Source organism: Sinocyclocheilus rhinocerous, unplaced genomic scaffold, assembly GCF_001515625.1.
Source record: "Sinocyclocheilus rhinocerous isolate Xijiao unplaced genomic scaffold, SAMN03320098_v1.1 scaffold647, whole genome shotgun sequence".
Lineage (NCBI taxonomy): Eukaryota > Metazoa > Chordata > Actinopteri > Cypriniformes > Cyprinidae > Sinocyclocheilus > Sinocyclocheilus rhinocerous.
The window spans coordinates 1,031,608-1,044,399 of NW_015632746.1; the positions used below are offsets into that span (position 1 = coordinate 1,031,608).

The window sequence follows — 12,792 nt, forward strand, 5'->3', positions numbered from 1 at the left end:
TGCAGGTTATCAAGTCTAGACATTTTGTACCCTGCGGACTGAAGAAAACCTCATGTTCCTTATTTTTCTCTCATCTGTGGTGTTGTTTCAAAGAGAAAATTATATAGAGACATGAGGAGCACTTAATAGCATCAATCAATGCACGCTGTATGTCTGTTTTGTTAGGCAAGACAATCATCTTGTTGATGTTCACAATCTCTGTATCTTGAAGTAGCCCTGAGCAATAAGGATTCCGCAGCACCTGAAAGTTTTGTACACTGCTGTCCTTTTTTGTAGTTGTACTGCTGCACTCTGAAACTGTGGGTCTAGGAAATAGAGAACTATTGATTTTCTTTCTTTTTTTTTTTTTTTTTTTTTTTTGAAAGCAGATCCTCAGCATCCTATTTTTTTTTTTTTCTTTTTTTTGAAAGCAGATCCTCAGCATCCTAAACTGTACAGATGGAGGCTTTCATTAATGGCCGATCTGTCAGACTCACTGCTGGATATGAAGTGTGTCATCCATAGGTGCGGGCTGCACTGCTAATAGTCCTCTAGGTTCCAAGGGTTCAGAAATGATGGGAATGAAACTAGCAGAAACCATCAGCTGGGCCAGAGACACGTAGAGTTTGAGAATACTTGACTTCCTTTGAGTTTGTTCATAATTCTCATTATTCTGAATTATGATTCTCATTAGATTCTCATTACTGTTAATACTGTAATGAAACATCCTCTCTAGACACAATGGTAGCATAAGCAATGTGTAAATCATCATACACTAAAGGGAGTTGAGGAGAGTGGGGTAAAATGAGTCACCATGTAATCTAGCAAATTGTGCACATTTTTTGTCACATGACTATATTTAGAAAGAGTCTGTCAAATTCAAAACAAATAACCGGCAAAGGGAATTGCCAGTGTATATTTTGATCTATCTGAAGTTTAGCCATGGACTATGGAATGAAGCATTTCTTAACATGACAGTTGTGCAGTAAAGTGTGTCAGATATTTTGGGGTAAGATGGCTACGACTATTGGGGAACTACTACGAGTCTACGACTATTACAATTTTGTTTCACTACATTCAAATACTAAATCTTATTTAATTACTATAAACAATATACATGTTTTTTCCTTTAAACATGTGTGAAAATAATGTGCAAAGAAGACTTGAGGCCATATATTTGTGAAATGTTCTTCTTTTTTTTTAAGTTTAAAAAATGTAACTCGCATATCCAATCAGTGTACTTGTGTTTAACTAAAAGCACTTACACAAAAAACACGCTGCACGCAGAAAGACCCAATTCGTCATATCTCAGATCGGATAATCCGAGTAAACTGTTAGAAATCCATCGGATGGCGCTCTTGATGCCTTATAGCGTGTGCACTGGGAGCTGTCCACGGCTCTGGCATTACAGAGGAGCGGTTTAAGCTTTTAGACGCTTCCTCTGATGCAGCTGAACTGCATTCATGTTCATATTGAGCCACAGAGACAACATTATTCTCAAAGAAGGTGAAAGTGAAGGCTCACATCACAGAAAACGCCAGTCGTGCCGGTGAATTGATCCAGCGTCTTCGCGCGCTGCGCAGGGAGTTCTGACTCGTTCATTCCCCTCACGAGCTTCATTGATACTTCACTAAATGTACGGAGATGGACCTACGCTGGATTACTTCTGACGCTATTTGGAAACTATGATGAATAGGAGTTCAACATCACCAACTGAATGACCTGCCGATTATTTCACTCAGCAATCTTCGGATGCCTTTCTTCTTGCAACTTCATCAAAGAGCTTACAGTCAGAATTAGGGCTGTTACTTTAAACTCGCATATTAAGTAATTAAAGTAAATTATGCGTTTTATAGTTCGTGTGTTGTTAACCAGTCGGCGCGAAAAATGATTGCTGTAAATAGCGAGTGTATAACTATGACGAGAAGATGCCTGCTGACGTTCAAACCGTTCAGGTAAGACTTGACATCTACTGTAAGACTTTTATGTTCAAATTATTGAAGACATTGACAGTACACCATTCAGACAAACCTCGAATTGACACTGTAGCGTTTGACCACTGTGACTGAGGTCTTAGTTTTGTGTCTGTGGTCTGATTGACCTTACAAAAAAAAAATCACTTTCACAACAGTAAGTTTCCGCCAAAATGCCACATTTGCATTATTTTTTGTAATGTAAAATCTTATTAAATGAATGATGACAACGTTAAGCATACTACTGTTAAGTTTCTTTTTGACGGTGTAGTATAACACCAGGTAATATTTTTATTAGCTAAATAATAATAATAATATATATATATGGCTACCATGCTAATTTTTGTAAAGAATAGTTCGCCAAACTGTCTTCACTATTGTTACCACATAAAAGTGTATCTACAAAGAAAGAGATTACTGTCTTACTGTAAATAACATGGTGGTGGAGGCGGTACTATTCTCGGTTCTTGAGAGGGTTTCATTGATGGTGTCAGGGGACTTTCAGGCAAGGATGTGAGGATGGTGTAAGAACTGATTCTCGTTGATGAGCTTTCGCGCTGTTTCTCGCAGTGGCGGGAATCCAGCAGCGCGAAGATGTGGGTCATTCTGTTCTGCAGTAGCCTACCTGAGCTCTGCAACTTAAAAAATAAAATAAAATACAAAAAAAATAAAAGGCTTGTGTTGTACGTTAAGCACGCTTTTTCTGTGAAAGAGTTGCAGATATTACAGAAATATGCCCTGGTCTTATTTAATACTATTTAAGACACTTATTTAACTTATTTAAGACACTTATTTAGCCTACACAGTGGAAATAAAATGAAAAAGATGTCTTACATGATGAAAATAAGAGGTCATAAATGCTTATTGATGTTTGCTGTTACTTTGCCACCAAACATGATGCCACTTTATAGAGAATGATGTCAGCAGGGAAGGAGACCAGTAGAGGAGACTGTATGGAGAGTTTTTTTTCTGCTGCACACTACATGTCTCAGACTTTGATCTACTGTAATATTCCAATATTTGTCTTCTACAAACTAAAATAGAAACAACTAATCATTACTTACCTCTAAATATTCTAGTAATCAAAATTACTTTTCAATAATAATGATGCCATTCCGTAATACCACTTATACCACCATTATAAGTTAGGCATTTTAATTCAAAACAGGAAACAAACAGGAAAAATTTTATTTCAAAATAGCAAATACATGCAGATAATATGCAATTTCGTGTCCAGTTACAACCCTCCATGTCTGGTCTGATATGACATTTCTGTTTCCTTCTATATATAATTTATAAGAGAGAGAGAGAGAGAGAGAGAATATCTGCAATAGTTAATAAATCGATCACAAAATAAATCGGTTTACAAAAATGGCAAACTGTGTAAATCTCCTTTAAACCTCAAAGGTTTTGATTACCCATCCAAGGCTCTAGCCTGCAGGCTACAGCTACTGTATAGGTTAACCCTGACAAAAGATCAGTGGTTTATTCTTAATTTATGATGTTATGAACTGCATACAGCAATGAAAAGCATACTTAATTTTTAGTGGGCTTCTTAAAAGCATAAAGTCATCACGAGTGGCCTTGTACATTTTCATTACTGTTTGAGAAACATGAATAATGTTTTGAATTTCACCTTCTTTGTTCAAATATCTGTAATGCAAATGTGTATTTGCCTTAGGATGTATACATAAAACTCTAGGTTTATATAAACTGAGAAGTCAGTGACGTTTAAAGAAACAGTTCACCCAAAAATGAAAATTCTGCCATTGTTATGAGACTATTCTGTCATCACATGTCATTCCCAAAAAATGTATACAGTTGTTTTCATGCAGTTATTTTCCATACAATGACAGTGTCCATGTCTGGGAAGCTCCAAATTGATAAAAACACCATTAAATACCATAGTAGTCCACATGACTCCATAAGTCTTCTAAAATCATATAATAGCTTTGTCTGAGGAACAGACCAACATTTAATTCATTATTACTCAAAATAAGCATATCAATTTTGCTGCAACTCTGTCAGCGCACCAGTAATAGTGTTCTGCAAGGATGATGCATGTTTGTAGGCAAACCCCGGAAACGAGTCAGCATTTCAGCACTGCAGTTCCATCATCCTGGAAGTCAGTGGGTTTTTTGAATGGTCTGTGGTTAACGCAAGCACAAAATATATCAGTAATACCTGCTTGTGATTTTTTAAAAGCTTTTACTTGTCTTGAAAAAGGCAGTTGCTATCAAGTGTCTAAATGGGACTACAGAGGTTGTCAGGGACATTAAACCTCATTATGGCAAACAGTAAAATGCATCTCATTAGTCCATAAGCCTCAAAGTCGTCAGTCTACTTTTACAGTTATGTTGCATTTATAATGAAATTCTTCCAAACTATTCTAACTCAAACTTTCAGGGGAAATATGTTATTTCTTTCTTTATTTTTAATACTTTAAAGACTAAAGGAGTTGTTGGAAGCTTAAAGGAATAGTTTGCCCAAAAATGCACTCACCCTCAGGCCATCCATGATGTAAATGAGTTTGTTTCCTCATCTGAACAGATTTGGAGAAATGTAGCATTACATCATTTGCTCATCAGTGGATCCTCTGCAGTGAATGGGTGCCGTCAGAATGAAGTGAAAGGCTGTGTGTTTGTAGGAGGCAACTCCATCATTATGGCATTTTGACTTTAAATCATTGCATTGGCCAAAACATAAGTCCATAATCCATAATAATGCTTCCTCCAGTGAAAAACCCCATTCCCTGTTGTCCTCTCACATCAAAACCCACCAACATAATTGTGTTAAATTGTTTTGGACTACTTTAAGTTGCTCTGTGCGTATTTCTCTCCTGATTCAGATAAGACCATTTTTTTTAAAGCTGGAAGCAACTGCTTGAATTTAAAAATATTTGATGGATTTGTTTGCTAACTTCGGGGTTGGCATACAAAAATGTGTCATCATTGGAACACTCTATTTGTCTGATGGAGCGAAACATTATTGAGTTAATTTAATTAATAATTTTTTTGCTCTGTTTGTTACACGGACATGTTGTATGATGGAATATTTGGAATACAGGGAATGAGTCACTTGGACCACGTTTAGGGTTTTTTATTTATGTATTTATTTATGTACGTTTTAACTTAGCAGACGTGGTCACTGTGTACTACACTTTCATAGAAAACGCCTGTGTGAATATTTTTCTTCTTAAAAAATAAAAAGTGAACAGGTTTGCAACAACAAGGTGAGTAAACAATGACAAAGCTTTAATTTTCACAAATTTCGAAAGGATAATATACTTCTTCTAACAGTTATACTTCTTCTCATAGTGGTTTCTCGTCATTGTCTGGCTTTTTTCTTGTTCCACCCCAATACATTCATACATCTATCTGTCTATCTGTTGCAGGATATTTGTGGCGGGGATCGGTTTCTTCAGTCTGTGCTTCTTAATGACCTCTCTGGGGGGGCAGTTCTCGGCCAAGCGACTGGGCGATTCCCCATTCAGCATCCGAACTGAAGGTACATTAATAACTGGCAGCTCTGTACGTCTACCTGTGCTGACCGTATGCATGTTTAATTAATCCGGTGGCATTTAGAGAGCGTCATTTTATGGAATTTTTAATGGGGGTAATGAAGGGTTTTGCGCTGGCCTTTAACAGGCTTGATTAGCCAGGGGTCAGTGTGCTGTGAATAGCATCTCTGGCTGCAGAAGATCCCATTTTTCAGCAGTCATCACTTTTTATGCGTATGAAAATAGATCACGTCAGAAGCTAGAGGTCTCGTTCACTGCAAATCCCAAGAAGAACCTGTCTATGAGAAAGATTCACCCACAAATTAACATTCTGTCTTCATTTACTCACTCATCAAGGGTATTTGTGAAACTTTACGAAAGAAGGGTGGTTAAAATATAAAGATTTTGCAGCACAGATTCTGTGTGGCCTGGCTGGGATTGTCTTCTCTGTAAAGGATACATGCGATACTGACTTTATTTAGTGGGAAAAATAAGGTATCTCAGAAGGCAGCATAATTATGCTGTCTACCTTTTGTGAAAGCTTTCATGTTGGGAGCGCACCTATAGTGCTTTAAAATTCTGCCTACATGGGCTCACTGCAGAGGTTTTGGAATAGAGCCAATATGTTTAATATTCAGTTCCTTTCTAGTTTCAACACCGCTGTGCCCAACAGGAAATTGTGTACCCAAATGTGGCAAATAGTCATCTTAAGAGCTCCACTCGGTTGCTAGAAAATTGGAAAACTGTTTCATGGTGTGTTCAGCAAACCCCAGTAAAAAGCTGAAGATGATGGATTAGTGTTCTGTAATGTTGTGGGAGAGAGGTCGCATGGAGGAAAGAGAGGAGAGAAAGAAAGGGAAAGAGGGAGAGAGAGAGAGAGAGAGAGAGAGCAATCTGATTAATTAACCACTCCCAGGCTGAAGCCTTGAGAAAGCATCTGGCTCTCGCTCATTAAACACTGCCTGCTGATCAGCCAGAGATGGACGTCACTGTGTTTTGGGAGTCCAGCGCTGACAGAGATGTGAGGGTTACATTAAAATGAATTACAGTTACAAGGGGGGGAGGGGGAATAAAACAATAGAAAATAAATAAATAAAAATACTGCCCTCAAACTTTTGAACGGTAGCTAAAGAAGATTTCTATTTTGAATAAATGCTTGTCTTTGTGTATCCTGACTCCCGACAACATAACAGCATTCTGTTACTCTATACCACCGGGTCGCGACCCACTACCGGGCCGTGGAAGAATTGCTACCAGGTCACAAGAAAGTTCTGGGAAAAATGACACTCTGTTATTTATTTATGTTAATGATTGTTCTAATTATTCTGTATTTTCTTTGTATGCGATTGATATGGAGTAGCAATTTGACAATTTCATGTTAAATAAGTAAATGAAAGATTGCTCTGATCTGTCACATATTAGGAGTTAAACGGATCGCAGTTGATCCGTAATACGTACGGATGAGACCCTACCGTTCGGCACACGCTTGATTCGCAGATTAATTTGCCAATTTACACGTACAAACAATTTTAAACCACAAGAAGAAGAAATGAAAGAGACCTCAATTCGTTACTCACGCGCTGTTCTCGCGCACAATCAAATCAAAGCGCGCACAAGAGACGTGTTTCAGTCAGCGCGGAAATACAGAGTTGCGTATACATATACATAAAATTAGCCTATGTCAAAAAACATTCACGGCATTGTCATTCTCTGTGCTTTAAATATTTTTTTTTCTTGCTTATCCGAAAAAATAGGATAAGCCCCCCCCCTTGAGTATACATGTTATCTCAATGGGAGCTGTTCTCTTTCGGTTCCTGAGAGAAAACCTGCTGGTTCACTAATCCTCTTCCACATAAGAGATCCTCCAGCTTTTACACCCTCACTCTGGCCATGTTCTATCTTGAGTAATACCATGCAGCATATGTTCTGGGATTATGCCTCTAATGGATACTAATGGCTATTCTAAGAGAGGTTTGTTATTATACATTTTTAATGAAAGCTTGTGTGTGGGTTGATGCAGGGAGCACTTTGTCTGTTTTAAATAGCAGACGTGTGTTAGATAAGCAGTAAATACAGGATGCCAATCATTAGAGCCAAAACTGGGTTTCAATATCTCATAACATTCATGGGCCTCAGAATATATCCCTTCACTGGACACATTCTCAGCCATTACTGTTCAAACTAAAAATATATATCTCCCGATTTAATCCATCTATACTATGATCTATATACGCCTACACTGAAAAAAATGATACAATTTTTTTTTTATGGTAAGTGGTTGCAAACAATTTATTTTAGCTACATTTAAAAAATAATAATAATAATGTTGAAAGTTAGTCAACTAAATTAGTTATTTAAATGTAACTAAAATAAATGGATTGCAACCACTTACCTTAAAAAAAAAAAAAAAAGTAAATTCAATGAAATTTTTTTTTCAGTGTATAGACGTCTGAAATATAGTTTGAATATGCAGTTTTACATGCTTCATTATTAGGGCTGAAAATATAAGGATTCTTGTTACTATTCCACTTCTTTAATGTTTCCACTAAAGGTTTAACAATCAATCCATAAATCAATCAATCAATCAATCAGTCAATCAATCAATCAATACATTTTGTTATTACTGCCTCATCCTTATATCCCTATTATTATTCTTACCATGAAACACAAGCGGATATTTGGTAAAATATCTGAACTTATCTTTTCTATGCAATAAAAGTGTATACTGATATATGCAGCCAAGCTCAAAATAAAAAAAAAACAAAACAACACAAATAAAAGCAGGACTTATGCACTACTATATCTTCTGATATTATACGACAGCTTTGCATCACTCACATTTCATCTGTACCATGTTTTTCAGACTTACCACATTAAATGCAAGAACTAATGCCATTAAGTCCGGAATTGAATAAGAACTGATAGCACGGGTAGATCTTTTCTACTCACTCACTCACTCTAAATAAATAAATAAATAACATGCAATTTGACCTTATTTTTACATGGCTTTGATCTCTTTCACCAAACTGTGTTGCACAGAATTCGTACCCGAACACTCTGCATCCAAAATGCAATGCTGTACCAGATGGGCTACCAAGCAAGTTTACTACATTGGAAAAGCAATGCATACATATGATTATGTCATGCAAACGTTAAAAATGATTCATTTACAAATCATGCACTATGGCAAAATAGTTTTGAGTTTATAACACAGGATTGTACAAGGAACCATTAATTGATCATCTACCATGTAATCATAATTAGCATGAAACGGAATAAAAGTTGTTGGTGTTTTGATTGAACTAGTGTTCATTCAACTGATAACTGCAGCAAATTGTAGGTATAGGTACATTTTTGGAAAAATGTTGGTAGAAGTGCTGTTTAATTCATTTCAAATGGAAAAAATTAACTATTAAAATGTACACAGACTTTAGCAGTAATGTATTTTAAAGTACTTATTACAACAAAACGTGCTGAATTTACACTCTAGTAAACATAAAAATGCATAGCACATACAAATTTGGGGTAAAATAGATTCCTATCAACATAAGGTATTAGGTCTTTCAACATATATTATTATATGAATTTCTTCTCATTTTAATTCAACATCCTTACCTTCATATTTGCAGTAAGTAGCAATTCTGCATCTTGTTCGCTAGCTCCATTTTATTCTGAATGTTGCTCAACCCTGTTAGTCGAGTCTCCCGTGTGTTTCATTTGGTGTTTGGTTGCCAGTGGCATATAAATCTGTGGATTGCAGGGCTTTGACATAGCATCCTCTAGGAAGGGCTTTAGATTTCAATTGGAATCGTCCCTGTGCTCAATCACACTCTGGCAGATATCTGCACTGCTCTAAGATGAAAACCAGTGCTTCTCCTTCCTTTAGACAGTCAATGCAGGGTTCAAAGACTGTGGCCTTTGACAGTTGTGGCACACAGGCACAGCAGGAGATGAAAATACAGATTATATTAAAAACCTATATCTTCTTCTATGTAAGAGAGGTCTTTTTTTCATTGTCTCGTATATGCAGTGGGGTCCAAATATCTAAAACCACATTAAAAAAACTGGTCTCAGATCTCAGATTTTAATTTCTAATCTAGAACCAAAAGAAACATGTTTTAAAAAAGATAATAGACAAGTCATGGTGTAAAATGAATTAGAAACAAAGTTCTGCACTATTTCTGGGTCAAATGACAAATCAAATGACGGCTGCAAAATCAATAAAACATTTTTTTTTGCATAATATTATTGTTTTTATTAAAACAAATTAAATGAATTGATACTGAAATGCACTACATATAGAAAGAATATAGATACTGATATAATTATCCTCCGCGCTCTTAGCACAGGATGTGCCCTAGTTTCACCATCCATGTTTTTCTCCATGCACTGTTGTGTATTTATAATGCTAAATGACGGTCTAATGGGAACAGGAGCTATGTTCTTTCACACACACACTCTCAAGGAGACTGCTGTTGGGTTCTTGGGGTGAAATAAACTCTGTAAATATTTGCTTCAGCACATTTCTGAAGACTTCTCTGTAATTAAAACACAAATTCACTGCAGATTAGATCAAACATTTTGGAGTAGACCTTAAAAGTCAATTTGAAATGCAGTTCTCAAACCATTTTAATTCTGTAAACGGATGTATTTCCTAGTGAAACAAGATAGTCAGTGATGAAGAAAAAAAAAATTGTGCTGGTCTTGATTTTCTCCACTGGGAGTTGATTGGGTCTTGAGAAGTATTGCATACTAGAATGGAGACAGGTTGGAGTGAAAGGATTAGAAAGTAAGAGGAACTTTGATCAAAGTCAAGCTCACAGTTCAAGATTATTTCTGAAGAACGACTTGTGAGTGTATGTAAATGAGCCATTAAAATGAATGTAAACAGGTTGCTTTCCAGGTATTATTGATGCCTTTTGTTCCCCTTCGAAATAGCATAAATAACATGATGTAAACAATATCAATTTAGATTTCAGGTTGATTTTAAAATACGTGTGTGTTCATACTGCTTTGTATATGTATGCCTTCAAGACACATCATGTTAAATATCTTAGACAGATGTAGACACATTGCATTTGGAGCTAGTGATTTTGGAGCTGTGAGTTTGACCTGCTGCTTTACAGAAGCCCTCAGGTCATCTTAAAGCTAGTGAATCATCTTAAAACCGTTTCATGGTAAAATCTCTTGTCTTCTATCACATACACCCACAGCTGCTGTCAGACAGAGTCGGGCAAAAGAGCTCCTGAATATCAGACTGACTCACTAGACATAATCCGTGTTTGTTTTCTTCACATTTAACACCAACACACCCGGAGGAAAATAGATGGAATTGCTAAATGTAGTCAGTGCTTGAATTGTGAGGAGAAAAAAAAGATACTCCTTGTTTGCATTTAAGGACAAAAATATTGTGACATGCCTCTTAATTATTTCAGGTTCTCTTAATTCAGTTGTTTCAGTCAGTCTCATTGTCATATAGGCAGGTGTATAACATCAAGCACCTAGCCATTCAGTCTGCATGTCTTGTGAAGTGATGCCTGTCAGGATTATGGACTGTCTGTGTGTGTTTATCTCCCCATGTGGCCCCTGTGACCCAGTTTCCCCATGTGTGATTAGTCATTTGATTCACCTGTGTTCGTTGATTATCCCTCGTTACCCCATGCATTTAAGTTCCAGCCTGTGCAGTCTGTCTTTGTCCGGGATTGAAAGTCTATGGCTGTGTCCGAAATCGCACCCCTATACCCTCATTCACTATTCCCTACATTAGGTCACTAATTCAGTTCACTAGAAGGAGTGAATGAAAACGAGTAGTGAATTCGAACACTGAGTGCACCGGAAGGAATACCGCTTTTGCATAGTTTGTGCTTTCTGTTTATTAATCATTCTCCTCTCCGTAGGCAATCGTGACAGAATCCCAGACCCACAAAAGTAATTTGCGCTTTACCCTCTGTTTGTTTTCCATTTTCCTTACAGCGCTCCCCCCCCGTTGTTCCCTTATGGATGCCTTCACCCGCCCCAAATACCTCCTCCTCCTGCTGGATCAAATTTTGTACTTAATGCACTTTAATTGTGTGGAAGTAGTGCTGAAGTCCAACTAAAGATATACTGAAGTATATTTGATTGTGCTAAAGTGGAACTATTGGAAATAAACTTTAGGTACACTTTAAATATCTTGCTTTTAAAAACATTTATTATTGAAAGTTTATACAACCCTCAATCGTGACATTAAAACACATTTTATGCTTAATATTAAAGGGTCATGAAATGCCACAGTTTTTATTTTTTTTATTTTGTATTGTTCTCTGAGGTCCACTTATATTGTTATCAAGATTTTTACATCAAGAAACAATTTAGAAGTAATAGGCTATTTTCTGTACTGTTTTTGACCCCCCCTCATCAGAACGCTCTGTTTGAATAGACGTGGTGGATTGTAGACTTGGAAGTAAACGCCCACTGCTATGACTGGCTAATAGTTGTGTATGATTGACAGTGTACATCCTTCACAGATGAACGCTGCTGTGATTTATGTTAAAAATGCATTTAGTGATCACGTAATAAAAACAGTTACTCACACTTGTGTTTTGCACATTACTGTTGGATCCAATATAGCTGGCACAGCATCATCTTTTAGTTTCAATCTTTCTGAAAATCTTGCGTCGAACTGTGCCTTGTTTGTAAACGAATCCACGATAAAATGAAGTGAACAAAGGACCAAGTTCTTACTAACACTTTCATTCACTCTTTCCTAACATTGGGATCAGAAGGAAGGCAACGCACATCCTGTTTTTCCACAGCTTAGCACTGAACAGCGGCATCTTGTCTTCGGAGCATCTTTATCATTTGGTTTCTGTATAGACCTGTGTGTTTGCATATTTCGTAAACACTACTGCTGTGTCCCAATTCAAAGACCGCATCCTTTGGAGGACGGGTCCTTCGAAGGATGCGGCCGACACGGCCTTCGAAGGATGCTCCGAGTCTAGCCTTCGCAGAATTTCCTGATTGCGCCAGCAGGTGTTTCCGATTAATGCTCCTGTCGCGTGGCAACGGTGCGAGAAGAGAGCTGCCATCCTGAGATTTGTTAATGAAACTGAAAATAACTATGGAGCCTGAATTGTTAGTTTTTGACTGTATTTATTATACCTTATACTGGAGGAAATGTTGGTGATGGTTCACCCCCGGCACCGCCAGGTGGTGTATTTCAGGCTTAGCCAAGACCATGCAGGGATCCCAAGTTCAGAAAAGTAGGCCTATATATATAAAAGTGTTTGACACTTTTTTTTATTTGTCATTTTGTGTTTCAAGAATGAGGTCCAAGGTTAAGAAGCTATTAGTTATTTAAAT

At 37.0% G+C, this 12,792-nt stretch overlaps 1 protein-coding gene across 1 annotated transcript in view; it reads left to right on the forward strand.

Annotated features, from left to right (window-relative positions):
- The first annotated feature begins 1,444 nt into the window (after nt 1-1,444).
- mgat5b (alpha-1,6-mannosylglycoprotein 6-beta-N-acetylglucosaminyltransferase B) overlaps nt 1,445-12,792 on the forward strand; it is a 106,915-nt gene continuing 95,567 nt past the window's right edge. Inside the window, exons 1-2 of the mRNA XM_016556133.1 lie at nt 1,445-1,934; nt 5,347-5,459. Coding sequence (XP_016411619.1) covers nt 1,867-1,934; nt 5,347-5,459 — 181 coding nt within the window. The 5' untranslated portion in view covers nt 1,445-1,866. The remainder of the gene's footprint in view (nt 1,935-5,346; nt 5,460-12,792) is intronic.